This window comes from Neodiprion pinetum, chromosome 6, assembly GCF_021155775.2.
Source record: "Neodiprion pinetum isolate iyNeoPine1 chromosome 6, iyNeoPine1.2, whole genome shotgun sequence".
Lineage (NCBI taxonomy): Eukaryota > Metazoa > Arthropoda > Insecta > Hymenoptera > Diprionidae > Neodiprion > Neodiprion pinetum.
Genome location: NC_060237.1, coordinates 8,158,280 through 8,179,819, shown reverse-complemented (window position 1 = coordinate 8,179,819; position 21,540 = coordinate 8,158,280). Strand labels below are relative to the sequence as shown.

Genomic DNA, 21,540 nt, shown 5'->3' with positions numbered 1-21,540 from the left:
CCCTCCCCCCAGTACAGTTGGTACTAACGTAATTTCTACTGTAAAATTCATCAGAGTTAAACGGTTATAAAACTATGCCAAAGCTCCATTTCATAGTTCACTTTTTTTCTTCTTATATATCTATAACTTAAGGTATACTACTAAATTTATAAGAGGTTTGAGAGAGAATCATACTTCTTTTTGCAATACATGTAGACGCGCGTACAAGTGATTTTCGCACACTAAATTCTCGACAACTCAAGGTATTTAGCCAATATTTGATATGCAAACTATTTCGTTGATAAAAGTGTTGGCTGAAAAATAATGTGCGATAATTTTAGGTTTTCAACATCGAGGAAAACCTTGTCTTCATCGTGGAATCAATATGACCGCTATTGGACACACTTATAATTTGGTCTTGGCTTTACGCTGATTCTAAATCATATCAAACGTTGTTCACGCCAAGTGAAATGACAACTAGCTAAAGTTGAAGTATAATTCAACCCTCAATTAAGTTCTAATAATTGTGAATACAGTGCGCAAAATGAACCTGTATCCATTTTACGTGCGTGGCAATATGAAACTGGTATGATTGGCTGTTAAATAGCATAAACTAGTTCACACAATTCCTTAGGAGTGCAAATCACGAAACTAGATCACATCAAAATCTAAATTCGGGACGCGTTAATACTTTTTTTTTTAATTTTTTTTTAGCCAACCAAAAGTGGATAGGTACTGTGGCAAGTAGCACGTAATATAAAATCAGGCGTTGTACTCTTTGTGTGTGTTTACAGGTGTGTCTGTGTATTTATGGAGGAAAGGATATATAACAATACTTTCAACTAACTGCGATATTACTGTTTGTTGTTTGGTGGTTGGATTTAATCTTGAAGAGGTATCTGCTTATTGTGACACACGGATGTCATGCAACTACAGTTGTCAGAGCGTTATCCTTAGGCCCATAACTTCCTGGTCTGAAAAAATTTAAGTATTTCAATGAGTCTAAATTAATTCTTCAATACAACGTCCAACAGTGTAAAATATTCATTTATTCGTAGGCGAAAATTGTACCAACATAATGTTCAAACTAATTAGCTAAATAATAAATTTTAAGCTGTGCTAATACAGTGATTATTAAAACTCTAGATAAGAAATTGGCACTCAAATAGATAAACTAAAACAATAAGTAATAATGTTATTAAAAAACCAGCAAAAATGACGATAAACTATATGACTATTTTTTCTACATTTTTTCACTTCATATCATACGTGATGAAGTCCAGATTTTACTGTTGTTAATTTTTGAAAAATGTATGATTAATAGAGTGGTAGTTATTATAAGCAAAATGCAATGTATGAAAAATACGATGTTGCAAGTTACGGCGGCAACACGGTTACTTACCTGTATGTGTAGAAATTCCGAGTACAGAGAACAAACAATATACATGGAAAAGAAAAAGAAATCATGCAGCTTACCTTGGAATATGTGCAGAATGTTCCAGAAATTAATAAGAAGAAATATATACTGATTGTTATTTGTGAAAAAATTTCGTCGAGTCTATTAGTTATAATAGATGTATTAAATTTTTCATGTTCAAAGTACAAAATTAGTTTGGTGATGATAGGACACGTGTAAAATATTTGAAACCATGACCTTGAGATATTAAAGCATGTATAAGAAGATTACATGAGTGATTATATTAGCAAAGTAAAAAGAAACTAGCTGACTTGTTTCTACAATGATGTAAGAGACAGAGTGAAAGAAAACCGGATAATTCAATTACTTTACAATATAAATTTATCGAATCTTTCAAAGTTGTGATCAGAATAAATGATCAGTGTTCAAAAGCGTTTTACAGTAAACGACGTAGGGATTGAATTTAATGGACTTTCAGATGTATGTACAAGCCTGATGGTGACCTGTGGAACGTTGGACCCAGACGATCATTTTGTCATCTAAGTGAAATTTGTAATCTCGTCATTTATGCCTAGTCATAAATTGATCAATAATCAGGTATACGAAAAACAATTTGAGACGCCAACTGTGTGCAATGTTATCTGAATCAATCACAGCATAACGGATTAATCTGCGTTTATCGAACCTCAATGAATAAATCCTGATACAGTTTTGTATAGCCAGATAAAAATAACAGTGCAATGCTTCACACACTGATCACAACTAAGTGCAATGTGCATAAATGTAGTTATATTATGTACAAAAATTAAAATAAAAGTGTGAGACTAAAAACTATTGCAGAAAACCGAAACGCAATAAAAAAAATTATAGAAAAACACACGCAATGACCTTGAAATGGCACGCAAAGACGAGATGAAAAATTTCGCAGGGTCCAACACTGTAAAAGTTTTGTTACCTGATTGTCGCATGTTGAGTTGATCGTGACCAACCGGCAACGAGTACCTCACCTCTGCCTGCAATCCTCTGTCGTTGACGATTTGTTGCCGAAGATTCCAAAATCGCCTGCTGTATCACGTCCGGTGCCACCGTAGTTTTCACTGCCCTGTATACCAGCCTGGGATAGGCAAATGTTCACAAAAAAAAAAAAAAAAAAAAAAAAGGGAAAAACAACAGAGCAGTTTAATAAACACATATATTACCCATACATTTTATATAACAGAAATAGAAATGAACCATGAGCACAGAATAACAAGAATATCTCTCAATTAGATCTAGTACAAAGGTGTAGTAATCGAGTAAAAAATTTTGATTACATTATATTATATTGTCAAAATTAAAAATACAATCGACAAGACGACTTCTCTTTCGTCTCACCTGGGAAGCATTGCGAGGATGGATGCAACAATGACAGTCAGCCAATAAATGTATCTCGAAATAGCAGTTTGCATAACCCAATAAGATCCTGGTAGTCCCATGCAATTGACACATACGGTATTGTAAATGAGACAAAATCCAAAGAACACACCCAGTGAAATGATTATAGAGCCTACGTGAATTATTGTCTGAAAAAAGAAAAAGAAAACTTATCAGAATAAATTATAGTATGTATCAATACATGTTAATCCTTTTTCATGGTATCTTCTCTTACCCAAGACCTAGTTTCTATCGCGACATAAATAAGCATCGAGATCATGCAAGAGGTCAGAATTGTCGTTCCAAACTCCCAGATATCCACATCAGAGTCATGGTAGGCCTTTGAAAAAAATTGATCCATAATTACTACAATACAATGAGAAATGTACCATTAATGTAAACCATACATAATAATAGAATAACAATGATTGACTGATTTTACAATGTACAAATAAGTAAAATCTTGCTAATTATGAACTAATGTTTATATACTTATAATCAAGTAATGATTATACTTACAGCCTCGGTGGTAAAGAAAATAACTATGCTTTGATAAAGTGCGTCAGCCATTGTTATCCAGAACGAATGAGGCTGATATACAAGGCCTAACCGCCCTCTTCCATATAATTGAGGGGATGCCATTAGCGTACCAGCTGCGACGAGTTGGTCATAAACACCGAGCGTCAGAGGAGGCAGAGATGTGAATAATAAATTGTAGAGCATTAAATATATCTGATCGATCATCACAGCTCCCGAAAATCCGCAGTACAGCTAAAAATTATAGATTGATTTACGTGTGCTTAGATTATTATCGGTGTATTTTTATACTTTACAAAAAGCAATCGCTGAAGAAGTACAATAATTGATGAAAAAAAGAAAAACAAAACGAACGAACTGACCTGGAACCAAAAAATTAGGAAGACAAAGGTGGCGTTTTTGTAAAAGAAGTATAAAATCATTCTAGACAGCCTGTCGTAGCACCAATGACCGTGAACCAGAAGGAGTCTGGTCAGCAACGGAAATCTAGCAATAGCAAAATCCGCAGCCATCACGGCTTGGGTGCCTTCGCGCCCAGAAACGCCAACTCCAACATCCGCTGTCTGAATCATACTAACATCGTTTGCTCCATCGCCAATAGCAAGAGTTCTCATACCAAGCTGTTCTTTAACGACGCGTACGATATAGGCCTGAAATATCAGAAAGAATCGTATAATAGTAACAAATTCAGTATCGAACGTGGCTAAATTACTCAAGTTTGAATGAAATAAAGATGGTGCGATTCTGAGAGAAACTTTTGTGAAATCTAAAACTATCACTCACTTTTTGTAGAGGGGTAGCCCGGCAAGCTAAAACACTGGTACAAAGACGAGTTAACTCGAGGAATGGCCCAGTCAGTCCTGACCTTGGATCCAAAATAAAAGTAAGTGTTTTTCCATCCACAACCAAGGCACGTTGTCGTCGAGATCCAATTCTGTGAGCAACTCTTTCCGATGGATCAGCATCATTAACATCGGTGGAATAATCGACTAAATGCTCCTGTTCAATAGCTTCCAAATGACCGTGAATCAAGGTTTCTGCAACTGTTTTGGATCGTGCTTGCAACCAAAGCAATTGCATAGATGGTGAGAACAATCGCGCTGAGTAGGCAATATTCACCGCTGTTTCTGGCTTGTCTCCTATAACAACGAGTGGAAATGAAAATATTTACAAATTTCAAAATAGACTCAGTTAATTTTCTTTCGCGAGTATTTCTGCACCAGCTCTAGATTCTCAATATTAATTGATAAGTATGAAGACTCAATGAGTCTGTGCAGCTAGGTAATTCAGAGTAGAAGTAATCACTGATATGAACTATTGTTGACGTTCAAAATTGCTTGTCACGGTTGCATGTGACATTTTGTAAATCGAAAAACGTCCAAAATATTCAATTCTGAAACTACTAGTGTTATTGACAAAAACAGTACTCAAATACTGAAAAATTATTTGCAGCAACGTAAGGCTCTAACTGATACACCCATTTTTTATTTGAAAATCTCTTGTAAGTCTGGAAGCGCATTTTTAGTTGTTTACTCGATTTGATACTTGTGCTGTCAACCAGTCATATCTAGATATGTCTAAACACAACCGACGAATATCGATTCAAAATTAGTGATGACTATTTACAAATCCAAACAACAAGGCACAAAGCCATAAAGTGGGAAGAAATCAGCTCATTAAATTTACCGAGTGTGGAATTACGTAAACCACATTTGAGTCTTTCTATGTCAAGCGGAACAGCTTTTTGACCTCATATTTGAACTGTTAACTGAACTAAAAGTACTGAAACCGGTTTAAAAAAAATTTATAGCAAAATCAGAAACATCGAGGTCAATTTATGATTTATTTAGTCCCGTTTCACGTGAATTGATTGATTCGTTTGGTGTAAATGAAAAAACGAAATACTAATCATTGCAGAAATGAAACGCGAAAACTTTGAGAACTAGTATAAAAATGTAATCTGTGTTTTTAAATCTGTAAAATCCAAATTTTCACAGATGCCCGGAGATTTTTTTATGAAATAAGAATCTCTGAAATATATAGGTTTTCCAGATCATTAAACTTCTTGTCAACTAACCAGTTAGGACCCAAACTACAATTCCAGCAGCAATGAGAGCGGCGATCGCTTCTGGTACACCAGTCTGAAGTTTGTCCTCGATTCCTGTGGCGCCTAACAGCGTAAGATGAGATTCAAGACTAGCATAAGAATCTCTCAGACGCCTTTCCCGGTTTTCAGTAGCAAGTTCAGCCTCATTGTGTCGCTGGAGCCAAGTTTCAAACTCAAGAAGAGTGAGAGTTCGACGAGCCATTGCCAAAGTGCGAAGACCTTGGCGAGCGTAGGAATGCAGCTGTTGCCTAATTTTGCTGGCTAAATTCGACGTTGATTCGTCGTCATTCGGGTTCAGCGATGACATGAGCGTCGAATCCGCACCCTTTGTGTACATAACAATCTCCCTGGTATGCGGATGCCGTACAACAATCGACATACACTTTCTACTTGAGTCAAACGGCAGTACCTGAAATGGTATTATCTTTTTAACATGGGTTCATAAAAGTACGTAGCGTATTTAAAACCGCATGCTGAACCATCTTGGTGCAAGAAGTATGGAACATGGTTGCAAACCACAAACCTTGAGAATCTCAAAGTCCAGCATCGACTTGTCTGGCAGAGAGATTAGCGCGCTGTGAGGTGTTCGTTTCACAAGCTTAACATCATAAGCTCTCGCAGCTAAGACCAAAGCTAATTCGTCGGGACTTTCAGCTTCGTATATTGGAGGAGGCTCGAAATGAGCTGGACTAGAACTACGATGCTGTGTCGGTGATGTCTTGCGCGTAAGTATACTGATGTTGAGACCCGGAATTGACGAGACACCCAGAAGTTTTGGCCTGTAAGCAAATAAGCAACTACATTTTAAATTCAATTATTGCTCAGTTTCCGATTCACTGGGTTTCCATACTTCAAAGAACATAATTTGGGCGAATCGTTCGTATGTCGGATTTATTGTCTAATCGTTTACCTTGACAGTTTCACATGTGGCGCATGATCTCCAGTCGCTGTAGCATCAGTAGAAGATTGAATTGGCGAAAGATTCGTACCAGGCGGTGGCGGACTGGGCGTGACACTTCTGGACTCTGTCAGTCTGGCATATCTAAAAAGCAAAATTCAAACATATTCTTTCATCAAACTCGGCAGTGTTGTAAAAAATTTTATCCATTTCCGTTAAATGTTTCTCAATTTTGTCCGCAAAAATTCACAGATTTTTGCGAGTAAAATATTTCACCAAAGAAGAAAGTAACAAAGAGAACCCTGGATTACGGAAGAAACTATAAGATTAGATATTCTGAATCTCCTTTACCTAGTGTGAGCTCCATTTTTATGTGGTTCTTCGATAACGCCGCTAGAATTCATAACGTCATGGTGCGGCGATGTATTGACAACAACCGTATTACATACTGCTAAAAGTATCAGAAACTCCTGTAATCTATGCCTGGATAAACCGATGAGTAAGTCTTCCTTCAACCTAATACTAGGTATTAAATTTTCTCCCTCTCCGGTATGACCGTAGTCTTGTCCGCCAACAGCGCACCGCCTGAATACCATTTTGTTCTCCGTCAGAGTACCAGTTTTGTCTGAGAACACGTACTGTACCTGAAAGAGAAAAGAAAGCTAGGACTCATTACTATCTGTCTGATTAAATCAACGACTTCTTACGATGTTCAATTTGATTTTTTGTACCTGGCCCAATTCCTCTGTGATATTTAAAGCTCGACATTCTGCTCTGCGGTCAGTATCCGGATCATACAACGCTCTGTCGTTTCCAATGTGATAAACTTGCACGACCTTTGCCATTTCAATGGTGACGTAAAGGCTTAAGGGAATCATTACTTGGAGTATAATAACAAAGGTGAGGAAAGTGAGCATTCCTTCGGAACTAGGATTCTGAGGATCTGGTAGAAATGGAATAGGAACTTGCAGATCATAGCCAGAGAGCCATAAACGACAGCCGATCGCACCGACTAGGCATAGTACGACCAGTATAAAAACACACCACACAACATCCAAATTCATCTGACGTTCCAGTCGGGACCTCTGAAACATTGTAAAGAAAAAGTGCAATAAAATCATGCTTTTGTTATTGCCAAAGGAAAACGATCGAAACCGCTACAAAATATATACCGTTATAAATATCTTTGATTCGATAAACGTGGATGGAAAAAATTCGAGTATTAGCTTGAACGCGATTTTTTATTTTTAAGAAAGATATTTGCTTCGATAGATCTATCAAGGCAAGTTGATGAATTAGTGAGCACATCTCTGTTTAGTATTTCATCTCATATCCGCATTCTTGTCTCCAGTCAGTCTGAGTGGGTGAGTGATAATAAATTGGTGGGAATCCAAATTGCTCTTGGGCAACCAAGCGAAACACATTGAGAAATGATAAGCCTCTATTATTTTGTCTATTTTTTCCTTTTTTTCCAGTACTGCTATTTATAGATTCCCGCTATCTCAAATTAGTTTTGTCGTAAGATTCATTCATGACGCTCTTTCATCGTAAACTATCATCCTTTCGGTCGAGATTATGCCATAATCACAGCGTTTCCGGTAATTTTGATTAGATTGTTTAATATCTTTCCGATTAACCAGCCTCTGATATATGTAGTGCACTATGAAAAACGAAGACGATAATAAAATTATAAATAATATACCGCGATATTTGTCTCGAGCTAAATCAAACTCGATCCCCTTTTTATAAACGTAATAAAATTTGAAATACGCGTGAGGGAAAAAATAAGCGATATATATTTACAGCAAATCATCAATCTCTCAGTGATCAATCGTTAAAAATTTATATTTATAGGCTCGTTCCGAAGCCGAATATCAACAGACATAATTGATTGATTGATAATTTTATAAGACGTACGTATATACAATAACGTATAATACTCTGCACACAGAATTAAAGCTACTCGCAGACGCAGGTCAACATGAAAGTACTATACATTATATGGAAGGTATAATAGCGATAAAAGTGGGTAAATAATATACAGACATACATACAGGCGTGAAAGATACCAGATGAAAAATTCAAAGTAAGTATGTGCATATAATTCAGACGGTAATAATTAATATAGACGTTAGAGAGATATGGCGTGTGCATTGCAAGTCAATCATTAATCGTATCAGCGTAAATTACACGTAGCGTTTATATTGTAAATTGTAATTACTCGGTAGCAGTAGCGGAATTGTGGCATTTAAAAACAAAAGGTCAGTAAACATAGTCGCCGAATTACTCGGGGTGCAAAATAACCAATAACATAAGTATAAAGAATGTACTGGAAAAGAAAACAAATTTTACATATAGTTTGCTCACGGTAAAAATTTGTGTTTATATAAACAAATACTTGAATTTCGGATAACAGGGAATTGATAATAATTCATTTCAGACGGTAAGTCGAAATTGCCAGATTATTTATAACATCGATTCGAGTTTAGATATTTTACAAACCTTGTAACGAGGTCCGCCATTGTTTAACATAGCCTTCGTTTCGTGACCGGCATAAACGACGATCCCCTCGACAAAGTCGGTGTTTTTCAAAAGACATTCCCTGAGAAGAAGATTTTCTGTCGAAACAGGCACCCTGGAACCAGAGGAATGAACCACGGCCCCGTGAAACCTAAAATTAGAAAGAAAAAAACGTCGCGTTAATAAAATCATAGGGGAAAAAAAAAACACAGACAATAAAAAAAACAGCCACATCAATGTGAGTATAAACAAAATTTATTGGCGTACGTGCTAAAGAGAAATCCATCGCAAGCAGAGTTGGAAGAATAAATCAAAGGGTTCTAGCAATAAGAAACAAAAAAATAAAAAAAAATAAAATACACACACATGCACATACTGTAGAAGATAGTTTGGGAGAGAATTTTTTTTATTTATTTCTTTTTATTACCAACTATGACGTAGATTATAACAGAATTGAAGTCATAAAGTAAGCAGATACGCGTACCTGTAGATTCTTGTGCTCGGTTGATCTACCTCGACAACCGATCGGAATTTGGACGGTTTAAAACTATTTTGTAAATCTAAGAATCCCCTGACAACTTGGCGCTGTTTCAAATTCGTTTCACCGTCAAGATTGCAGGTGTCAAGGTAGGCCAAACCCTGAGGATCGCTGCTTCTCAATAGCAAAAGATCTGCAGGTACCAATTCGTTGTTTGACAAATGGACGAGGTCGCCAACCTTAACGTCCTTCCAGGCAACCTTTTTGTATCGGTCGCTCTCCCTGTAATCAGATAAAACGATAATTAATACTACGTGGTATAACAACTTGACCCGAACCTCCGATAAATAAAAGTTTATCAAACCCCGCGCATATGTTCAATACACGCCACGAGTAAATAAATATTTAACGGTAAATATTATTATCATCATACAAATATCGACGTAGGAAGTCACAGAGGTAGAATATTTTGCACGGATATGAATTAAATAATGAAAAGGAAAATGAAATTTCACCAATCGACACTTATCGTCGTGTATAATAAATTATATCGTCCAAAGAATCACGTTAATAAAAATATCGCGGTATAAGACGTCGTATCATCGTAATGCAGGCGCTAAAATAAATATCCACACCTGTTTACCAATATTAATATAATATCGCTACTCGCGTCTCCCGTTTGCGTATTAATACAACATAAGTGCGAAAAATGTTTCACTAAAATGTAAGTGACGTCAGATCGAGCGTGATCCGCTTGTTTTTCGATGCCAATAATAACTCCGCCTCGAATTGTATCTCTACGCGTACGTAATACAAGCGTGTCTGCTGTCTTGAAAGAAAAAGAGGTAACACGTTGATAATAAAGTGTAGCTAAAGTCGAGGAGGTACATAACTAATATTTATATTCGATTTGCAGCCATGAAAAAGTGAAGATAAAAAATAACTCTACAGAAAAAAAAATATACGTATATACTTCTATTCCTCCGACTTGAAGGAAATCCAAGACGAATCTTTCATTCGAATTTCAGAAAGAGAAAAATGAGGGGAAAAAATACCTACGCGATTTCAAATTGTCATTATAAATGTATCGTTAACCGATCGGCGAGAAGAAGTTCTGACGTACAAATAACGAGCTTCGCGGTATTCAAGATAGGTAATTTTAGGGGAAATAAGGAGAAGCTTTGTGAAAATAGGAGGGTATTAGAGTTCCAATATATTCTCACAGTACCGAACAAATAGAGCAAAATTAGATACACACTAAGTTGTCCGTTATTTTGGTCGTTTTGGAATTTTTTTGATTGCACAGCAAAAATATGTTCATGTTATAGAAAAAAAAGAAAAAGAAATCCCCTGTAAGTATAAATATATTTTTTGGATAATATTAACAGGTGCCAAGGAACGATCGAAATTTTCAATGCTTGTTAATTTTTTTTTTAATACTTTTATTTCACAAACTAAAACGGAGCGAAAAAATCAATTTGACGCTTCAGAACAATGTTTATATTTCCAACTAGATTTATGAACAAAATAATTTGTAACGAGCTCACGTATTTCGTAGATAATAACGACAATAAATTAAACCCGTAAGAATTATGATTTTGTGAATTACGAAAGAGTTTCGAAATTCGATGTGTTTTATTTTATTTATTTTCTCGTTCATACGCTAAGTTGGAAGTGTTTAAACATCGTTCTCAAGTATGAAATTAATTTTTTTCACACAATTTTAGTTTACGAACAAAAAGTAACCGAGTGGCAAAAATAAGGGAGTTTTAGAGTGAAATTGATTGCTTTGGGGTAGAATTAGGCGAAATCTTTAGTTTTCGAGTGCTTGTAAGAAGAGAGCGAAATAATTAGGGTACTTTTGCGGAAATAGGACACCCACCGTGTATCGCCTAAAATTGCATACCACGAGCCATATTTTACGAAGCGAATCAATTATACTCGGGCTAGATTTGCGCTAGGTCTACGCTATAAACGTTCACGTTCGCCCCAAACTCTTTGCCCGCCTACGAACATACGGCGGCTTGGCTTCCGCGTTTCGCCAAAATCAATAACTTCGGCTGCATCTGGTTGTCTGCCAAATAAATAAGCCTAAACGTCGAATTTAAAGTTTGAAAACTCATGTGTTTCGCAATGCCATATAAGAAACTCCCGTAAACTGATTCAAATCCGGACGCCCAAGCATGGCTATTCGACACGTTTCTAAAATTCCAGGTTCAGTCTCGTTAAAAATAATAACTGGTACAATAATAACAATTGTTATTGCAAAGTATTATTATTGACATATGCCACGTCACTTACAAACAAAAGGAAAAAATAAGAAAAAAAAAAAAAAAATTCCATCGACACTTGCAGAGCTATAATGTACAGTGATTTTCACGGATATAATTATAATCGTTACGTACGCATCGTTATTATCGATTTTCAATTTAATTATACGTATAGTATACATGCATAAAGCACCGGTATTCGTACCTTCCTTCACACCGGGTCTCGATTAAATAAAGATAAAGGGAATGATGACCTACCACGCGCTCTAATTTCACGTCACGCTATAATAGAGTATAGAAATAGGCATAAAAGCGAAATGGATTCGGCCGACTAGATTTTTGCTCATATAGGTACGCGAAAGTCGTATTACTGAATTGATATTTTCAATTAATAAGCAACGAGATCCGCGTGCTGAATACCTTTTGTGGGATGACCATGATTTTCCATGTCGTAAGAATTTATTTATACCACTACAAGACTGTCCTTTCACTCGCGTGCCTGGCTACATCTGGCTGTACAATCTGCACTGGATAAGTAGAGAGAGAGAGAGAAAGAGAGACAGAAGACATACCGCGAAAGTTCAACGTAAAAAAAGCGTGACATACGAAAACGATTCGAGAAGAATGAGAAACAAAGGGGAAAAAACCTCAGTAAATCGCAAATCGATCGCGGCAATACGGTTAAACAAAATTCTACCGAGATAGGCGGACGACTGGAATGATTGATCGATCGATCGCAAGATAAAAAGAATACGAGTTATTTGTTCGAACCAATAAAATGAATATTTCATTGCAAATATTATAACAGCCTGAGACAAAAAAAATTACGAACAATTAAATAGAATAATACAGGCGAGGTTCGTGAAGCTGAAACTAGCAGCCAGAGGCAGCAGCTAAATTTGTTAAACTTTTTGGGAATAGAAAAATGCAGCTCAGTTTTAGCCACTTAATTCTATGAAAGTATCGGAGATTCAAAGTACTTGGCTTAATTTTTATTTTACAACTTCGTTGCCTATTTCGAATGAGCATTAGAACATCTGGCTGCTAATTCTGTCGGCTAGCTTCAATTTTGTACGAGTTTCTATCACAGGACTGAAAAAAAAATCTAACATCAATGACTGAATTTGATTAGATTGTTCATATTTTGCACTTATAATAGTTATATTGACTCTCAGAGATAGATAAAGAGACATATAGGTTTTGTTCTGTTCACCTTGGGTCAGGTACTACAATAAAATAGATACAAAAAATAATTTAAAAACAAAACACAATAGAATAAGATAAAGTAAAATAAACCGAACTAAACTAAAGTAATATAAAGAGAAAGAGAGAAAACGAGAGAGAATGAAAGTAAGAGAGAAAAAGAGAGAAACGACGAAAGAAATAGTCAGGCCTAAGCAACGTGACCAACTAGAAGACTTGACAATTAGCAGCACAACTGCACGCGATATTGTTATCAAGGTACACGTTACACGTTTTATAATATACGCACAGTAAACTGAAGAACCTTGCGTTTTATCATAAGTCGAGAAATGTCGCGACGTATTCTTACGTTAGAAGAGTGTCACTTGTAAAGCTTGTTGGTAAAAAAAAAAAACAAAAAAAACTTTTTCTCCCTCACTATTTATTGTTTACGAATGATAGATTTGATTTTTAACAATTCGAAAAAATACCCTCCACTGTCCTTACTTTAAAAATTAAAGTAAGACGTTGCTGCAGACGATGCAGAAATTTATGGAAAAATCACTGCAAATATTGTTCATTTATTTTTCAACAAACAACCTTTCATACCGCACCAAAGGCATGAGGTTAATTGTTTGGTCGTCAAGATCCTTTAAACCATTTATGAAAGTTCGTGGTAATTAGGCCTTGAAAATACCGCAAGTAAATATTCATTTTAGATTTAACTATTTTTCGCAGCAAAATTCTTTGCGGACTATGTCGCGAAAATTTGAAAATATCGAAATCGTGCAAGGAATGAGCAAAGAGTAAACCATTGGGATTGAATATAGTGTTAAAATCGAGATCTATCGACGTGTTTCTCGTGACTGCACCAACGACGATTGTTAATAAATCATAGATACAAAAATCCTATACAATTGAGTAATAAACTTCAAATTCAAGACGGTTTATATCAGTTTAGAATGTAACTCATACAACACGTACCAGATGGAAGTATAATTGAAGAAAATTATTCACTTTAGGGAGTTAAAAACAGATATTTCGATACCGCAGAGAAATGTTTCGGGCGAAATACAGCTGATGAAGTGTATGAAACGTGCAATTATAGATAGGGTAGCAAAAATCGCGGAGATCCATTTATCCTTCACTGCCGATCATAAAGATTTCAACTTCCCTCAGTATCTATATTTAAATCGATTTCGAAGCGATGAGTATCGAAGAGAGAAATCGAAAGTCAGCGCATATGTATAGTAATTACGTATACCGAAGAATGTATTCTCTCTTTCTATGCATACATACATATATATATATACATATATCATTCCTTCTGTCTTTGTGTATTAAATAATAATAATAATAATAATAATAATAATAATAATAATAATAATAATAATAATAATAATAATAATAATAATAATAATAATAATAATAAATAATAATAATAATAATAGTAAATGTATTAAATTTAAAACAAAAAAAAAAGATTAAAAAATTAGCAAGCCAAAACGGAAAAAAACGATGATTTCTACACCTACTTAAAATACACGGACTTCCGGTGTTCTTGGAAGCGAAACAATCTTCACACGCAAAAGTTTCTTACTACCGATCAAGTCTGCAGGTTGCGTAAAAGAAATTTTAAGATTTGGGGCAGCTCTGAGCGGAATTTTTTATTTTTATTCGTTCTTCACACTTTCGTTACACAGGGTTTAATTTAGTGATTATAAATGAAGTACCGTATACTTTCATCGCGTATAATAGGACGTGAAATGATAATTATATAGGTATCATCAATGCGTTTGGAATGGCAATGACGATTCATTTTTTTCAATCACCGTCGTACCGTTAATGCGTCATTTTTAACTTATACATATACACGTAATTTATACAAGCAACTGTAATTAACCAAATAATTTTATATATTACCAACAACGATTGCAAAAGTTAGCGACCCAATTTTCTTTTCTTCAATAATATAATTAAGAAACAAAAGGATTAAATTTTGCTAAATTAACTGACAATTTCATGATTAGAACAACGACTTTTGGACAAGTGTTAAAAAAAAGTTCTGCACACTTAACAACAGAAGAGAAACGCTAAGAGAAAAACATGCAATACCTGTACTGCAAGGTGCTAAATAAATAAACTGAGAAGATTGACCGGGGAAAGTATCGATTTCGCGTTTGTAAAAATCAGATGTGCATTCCTCTACACGTTCCTGTGTTGTAATGGTTATAAAAATGATTTCAGATCGTCAGGCGTGAACATTTGCGTGTGAAATTATCGTGAAATAGAAATGAATCAAGGTTAGACTATTTTTTCATCATCATATCTTCGCGTGCTGTGCGCAATTCAATTTCAACAAATGCATCTTCGTTAGACCCGACGATAAATGCGCAACGAGTATACTATACAACATGTAACATGCAGGGAAAATTGCGTGTTCGTATCGTAAGTTTATTGGTAATAAATAAATCACGCATTATATCTAGTTATTTATGTAATACCCCGTACAATTGGCATTCGCAAATTACGTTCGAATTATACACGATAGATCTCCAAGACTACATCGATTGGCTAAAATCAGGAACTGAATTATTCCCAGCGTCTACGTTGTTCAATGTCGAAGGAGACTTGAGAATGCATCATCATTCGTGACGTAAGTAAGGAATTGAAAATAAAAAAGACTATCAAACGCTAATGACATCAGTTTGATTACTTCCGGTACACTGATTTAATGACAACAATGACAACAATAATAATAATCATCGTAATAATTAGAATTGGAATGTAGTGTTTATGCACTTGGAATAAACAGACGGTATGTATGTATACAATATCCACCTATACTACATACATAGCGTTTCCATCTGTACCGTTGATTGAACAAATTATTTCCGTATCGATCATGACGCGATAGTTTCTTCGCTACGTACAGACACACGAATACGTATCTACACGAACAAATCGAATTCAGGAAAAGGTATACGTATACGCACCTCTCTTCTTCCCTGCATACCTTTAGAGGGCAGAAAAATCGTTGTAACAATTTAACGAAACAACAAATTGTGCATTAGTAAGGCATAAACGGGACGCATATATACACTGAGAAAAATTTCATTTCTCACAGTAACTTGAAAAATTGAGCAAAACAGGTATCGTTAGAAAAAAAACTGTTTCAATATTGTTGGTATTACGAAAAACGAGGTAAGCCTAACCATTTTGCGCTATCGTCGAGCCTTTTTTGGTAATTCCAACGCAAAATCAGTTTCTGAGGTTTACTCTACTTTTTTAGTTAAACAAGGCTTTAACGTCAATTTATCGTTGCACAAGCATTAAATTTTCGCAACAGTTGCAAGAAAATATAGCAAACGTGATCGTAATGAGAAAGAATAGTAACGTATACTAGACTCTCCGGTAACAGCTAGAAAATTAATTTTCATTTTCTACCTAGAACTATATTTTTCGATTGTGGTATAAAAAATGAAAATAGTTAAGGATTTACCGGTAACCGAAACTGAAAATTCCTTTCAGTGTATCATATGTGTGTGTCCATATATACCTAGTATATATATATATATATATATACATGCTCTGACAGAAGCACATTGTCTGAATCAGAGAATGGTGGTATTGGGGCTTGTATAACAATTATTTCTTCACTCCAATAAACACCCTATACGTGTATACGTGTGTGTGAGTGTGTGTGTAATATAAATCATTACGTAACTCAATTCTCAGCGCTACAAGTCAGTTGTATAGGTAGGATAGTTAGACGTTATGTACGTTATACCCAAGAAGAGTGCGTTATCTAGCGATGGTTAGAGACGATTGTAGTCGGTTTCGCCACGAATCAATCGAGTTCAAGGCTGGTTAGTATTCGGTATATACCTATACATATAAAATTCCTATAACGTGTATCGAAGAATCCCTGGCAGCCTGCAAGTGTCATGTAATTCGAATATCGACGCTCGATGCCGACGATCGTCGAAATATCGGTATTGTTGATACAGGCTGTTGCAGTGAACTGAGAAGCCTGAAAGGCAACGATTTTCGACAATTTTTCGGCAAATATATTATTTCGAAAAACAATTCAACATTTCGAAAGAAAGACGGATAAAATTCAACGTCGACCGCAGGCAATGTCACGAATATTTTAATGATGCAATGCAATGCAAAGCCAATTGATTGATTGCAACGCCTCGAAATTCTCGGTGCACATACCGTGTAACAGCAAGGATCTTACAGTTTGCGCTGATGAAGCGTCCGTTTGAAGCTACTTGAAGATGCGTGTTACCTAGCAATTGAATATATGTATATATATATTTATATGAGAAACGACGCATTGCCGAGGGAAGTGTTTCGTCGTTGTATAGCAATATTGAGACAGAAAATTTCAGCAAAGCGAATATATAAAATACAGCTCGTTTCCTGGTTACGCTCGTTGTCGTTTCCATTGATTCCTGACCAAAGGAATCACAGTGTACGATTGTGTGAACGAAGTATCTGAAAGTATTTGTCATTGTATAGAAAATGATTTAAACAACGGACGAGTTTTCTTCCTTCATCACCAGACAACGAATCGATTGTCATAAAAAAAAAGTTTCAAACGACGTGAAATTTTAGGGAAAGAAAACTTACGGAGATGAAAGAACGACTTGTACGCTTACTCGGAACAAACTATCGAATCAAATTAAACAAAATTTTTATACCATGTACCCGACTTCCGTTTCTGCGAGTAAGGAACTGTGACGATCGCAATAATATCAAAGATTGATTTTAAATATTAGAACAGCAGATTCATTGTGCACCATAATGGCCATTAATTCACGCACGTGTGTGTGTATATATATACAAACTATCCACACAATTACTGCAGACTGTATCAATAAGCCAAAGTGAATTTGACAAGCCTGAACTTGCGTCACGTATTACAGCGATTCGTTGTTTATTTGGCGCGAAAGAAGAAGTCAAGTTTCTCAAACACCGAGTATTCAAAATGTCATCAACTTGTCAAATCGGGTAACCTTTTTGAATAATTTTTCACTTTCATTCGCGTACAAAAGATATGTAACATACATACATAATACATATATGCCTGTAATGAAGGTATTTCCAAAAGTTGACCGGTCTTTACGCGGTAATAAAAGCAAAAAGTTACCTTGCAAAGGTTCGCAGAGCATGATAAAATTATGACGCTTGAGGAAAAAGCCTGCAGTCACGGTTCGAGTAAATGATTCATTGGCGATAATTTTTTCCCCTCATTTGGTTCAAATGCTTGTTTTACGCGTGTTATACACGTGATGGGAAATGTCAATTTATACGTATCTGTGTATATATACATACATATATTGTACCAAGGTAGGAACGAACAGTTCGTGGTCAATGTCAGCGTCGACACGCCGATGTCATCGGTGTTGGATTGCGAATCGAGAAGGCGAGAGCAGGCTGGTATTAAATCGATTCCATGCACCCACACATTCATTCCCAAGAGCCACACGACGATCGATCTCAATCACCGTGACGACTTTTAAAACACCATGCATTCCGTATTCCGAATCGACGGAGTTCTAATTATCATCAATACGTACCGCACGCGTGTTTAGCTTGTGCAATTTCACCGGATAAAATTGGTTTTCAAATCGCCTCCGCAATCCGACAACGACAAAGAGAACGACGAAAACCGACATCGTAGGTCGAAAATATCCAATTCTGTATTCGATTTAGCGTTTATTTTTCCATAAATGAAACACCCACCCACATACACACGTCTCGCATGTCCGAAGCTGACATAAATCCATAACCCAGACGACGAACGGTGAAAAGTGAGCGTTTGTGTTTGTGTTTGTGTGTGCGTATCCTCCAGGGCACGAAAAGATCGAGGACTACTATGAACGCTTTGACTTAGAATTGCGTTTCGGACCACCAGCGTGATCGTACGTACGTAAATACACGCATGAATGTAGATTGCGGAGACTGTGCCGAGTAGGGTAGGATGTGATAAGTAATAAGGTCCGAGAAGGAGTGCACCGACCCGTGCGGTGATTAGTGCCTGCTTTATGCGGGTGGAGACACGTATGTATAATACATATATAATGCCGAGTAAATTATCGTATGAATTCGTTTCGTATGTTTCACCCTACTACCTAATATACCGCAAGCTCTGTTAATAGCACGTATATGCGAGTTTCATAATTAGACATGGTGGCCACTGACAGCGGTCGAAAAAAATCCTTGACTTTTCCTGAGTAAAAAGGCTACGTAACAGTGCCAACTAGAGTAAATAGTTAATGAAGCTACGAATTTATCGGTATTTAAAAATGTGGTAACACTCTGTTTAACGGCGACGGAAAGTAATTTTTATACAGTCGAGCTTGAGCGCAGAAATATTTTTATAAAATTATTTTATCACGCAAGCGTTTACACGGAACATTGACTAAATCATTTTACGAAAATTTCAATGCAATATTTAGATCCATGCAGAAACTTACTTATCGAGTAGATGGAATATCTTTCGTACAGACCAGGACATCCCTTCCGCTTACCCTTAACCCCTGCGTCTCGTCAGCTCTATTTATAACATCTCTACGGATGCGCAGCGCTTATCGAAGAAATATACCCGGGAAGCATTGTTTCGTTTACAAAATTTGGAAAAATCTCTCTCGTGAATAGTAGGAATTTTTTCTACCGAAAAGCACTTTACTTCTCAACACGATCTTCATTGATTAGAAATTCCTAGCGTGCGATTTTGTCGAATTTTGATTTTTCGTGAAACGAGCTTAGTTCTTTCTCGTTCCGCCGGACCACCGTTCATTTTCCTCGACCAATTGTAATACTCCCTGAATTTTCCCTGACGAGTGGCCACCGTGTTAAAAATAGAGGAATATCGCGTCACGCGTGCAGTTTCCACCTCAGCTCGTCCTCGTGACGTCTTACGCGCGTGCAGTATGTTGTATATTTATACGGCGTGAAGGTGGCAGCTTAACTCAGAATCCCGGAAGCGTGGTATAGGTATCCTCATTTCCCCGACGTTACTCTCCAGCTGACTTAATCGGATTACTTGATTACTTTGACTCAAACTGTGCGGCCTTCGGAAGCTATTACCAGCTGACGATAAATCGAAATCTTAAAGACACCTCGCTATCGCCGTCTCAAAGCTTGCAAGCATCGTGTTTAATTGATGATTAAATTATTCTGTCAAAATTAACACTTCGTTCATCTCTGATACCTTATAACGAATGCAATGAGAACCGTTTCTCGTATAACCGCTGATCTGGAAATAAGAGGTGAAGCATTGGAAAATATTTCCGCGCAATTATCTGGTTATTGTAAAATTACGCGTAGCTGCGTACGTTCCTCGTCTGTTCGATGATAAAACTGCACTGAGATAAATTTTAAGTTCCGGTTACCGCTCAGTCCTTAACTGTCTTCATTTTTTACCACAATCGAAGAATACAGTTCAAGGTATAAAATGAAAATTAGTTTTCTAGCTGTTACCCGAAAGTTTAGTAACCGTTACTATTCTTTCCCATTAAGACGTTAAAGCCTCGTTTAACTAAAAAAAAAGTAGAATAAACCTCAGAAACTGATTTTGCGTTGCAATTACCACAAAAGGATCGACGATAGCGCAAAATGGTTACAGCAATTAGCAATATTCAAACAGTTTTTTTAACGATACCTGTTTTATGTACTGAATTTTTCAAGTTACTGTAAGAAACGAAACTTTTCGCAGTGTGTACTGTATAAACCCGTTTCAAACTCCGGTGACATATTCATCAGCCTTGCAAATTAACGTACATCGTTATAGTTTGCACTCTCTGTTCACGAGGTTGCAGCAAATCAGAATGGAAGGTGGGTGTCTAGGTTTATAGATATTGCGCGGAGAGACTATCCATCGCATGTATATCTATACCTCGTACGTCGCCAAGTGTGATATATTTACTGTTGCATAGTAAAACGAGTCGACAAACCGTTGATTAATACAACAAAGTTGTAAGATTTCAAAATCTCGATATCGTTAGTTATTCTTGTTCTTGTTGTTGTTGCTGTTGTTTTTCGTTTACCATTCAAAGCTCGGTGTCGACTCGTTAAATTCGTGGCACAACGTTGCTCAAGATCGACGATTTCATGCCTGTAACGTAAACTTTGAAAGATGACGCGGCGTCAGCAACAACGAGAGTTTAGTCTACGCTCACGTAGTTGGCCGATTATAATACTGTGTTACAAACTCTGTGTTATCGGTTCTCCGAAACTCCTCAAGTCGTAAAGTAACCCGGAGTACGTAGTTTGGAGGACAAAATATAGAAAGTATACAATGCCAAAATGCAGATTTGTCAAAATTTATACCAAATCGAAATTTTACCGATTTATGGTTTTACCTTCATATATTTCGTATTTCTGTACTTCGACGATCTAGATGATTTCAAATTTATGAAATTAAAGTTCGAAACGTTGTAGCGACGAAAGATCGCGGAAAGAACACTGTGTTCTTATTTCTACTATGACTTTCAAGGAAGTAAGATTTCAAAATAAAGGTTTTTTTTTTTTGTTTTATTACAGTTCACTGAATTTCAAACAATTCCAAAATCGCGAAATGACGATTTTTCCTAAGAATGAATCGTTACGACAAGGTTACTAACTTCGACATGAAACAATTTTCTATGCTTGAACTTTCTGCATTATTGCAATTCGATATCTTGGTCCTTCTACATCGATCGGTCTTCTGGTTTCTTCAAGTTTTTC

The 21,540-nt window shown here is 36.2% G+C and overlaps 1 protein-coding gene across 3 annotated transcripts in view; it reads right to left on the bottom strand.

Annotated features, from left to right (window-relative positions):
- Positions 1–552: 552 nt before the first annotated feature.
- LOC124222201 (phospholipid-transporting ATPase VA) overlaps positions 553–21,540 on the bottom strand; it is a 60,499-nt gene continuing 39,511 nt past the window's right edge. Inside the window, exons 5-18 of one of the 3 annotated variants that reach the window (XM_046632938.2) lie at positions 9,356–9,631; positions 8,854–9,022; positions 7,083–7,436; positions 6,703–6,995; positions 6,364–6,495; positions 5,977–6,250; positions 5,424–5,862; positions 4,130–4,485; positions 3,709–3,996; positions 3,329–3,580; positions 3,045–3,149; positions 2,771–2,958; positions 2,352–2,510; positions 553–953 (exon numbers count right to left, since the gene is read on the bottom strand). In XM_046632938.2, the coding sequence (XP_046488894.1) occupies positions 902–953; positions 2,352–2,510; positions 2,771–2,958; positions 3,045–3,149; positions 3,329–3,580; positions 3,709–3,996; positions 4,130–4,485; positions 5,424–5,862; positions 5,977–6,250; positions 6,364–6,495; positions 6,703–6,995; positions 7,083–7,436; positions 8,854–9,022; positions 9,356–9,631 (3,337 nt within the window). In that variant the 3' untranslated portion in view covers positions 553–901. The remainder of the gene's footprint in view (positions 954–2,351; positions 2,511–2,770; positions 2,959–3,044; positions 3,150–3,328; positions 3,581–3,708; positions 3,997–4,129; positions 4,486–5,423; positions 5,863–5,976; positions 6,251–6,363; positions 6,496–6,702; positions 6,996–7,082; positions 7,437–8,853; positions 9,023–9,355; positions 9,632–21,540) is intronic. The other 2 variants (XM_046632940.2, XM_046632939.2) reach the window with 2 other exon arrangements.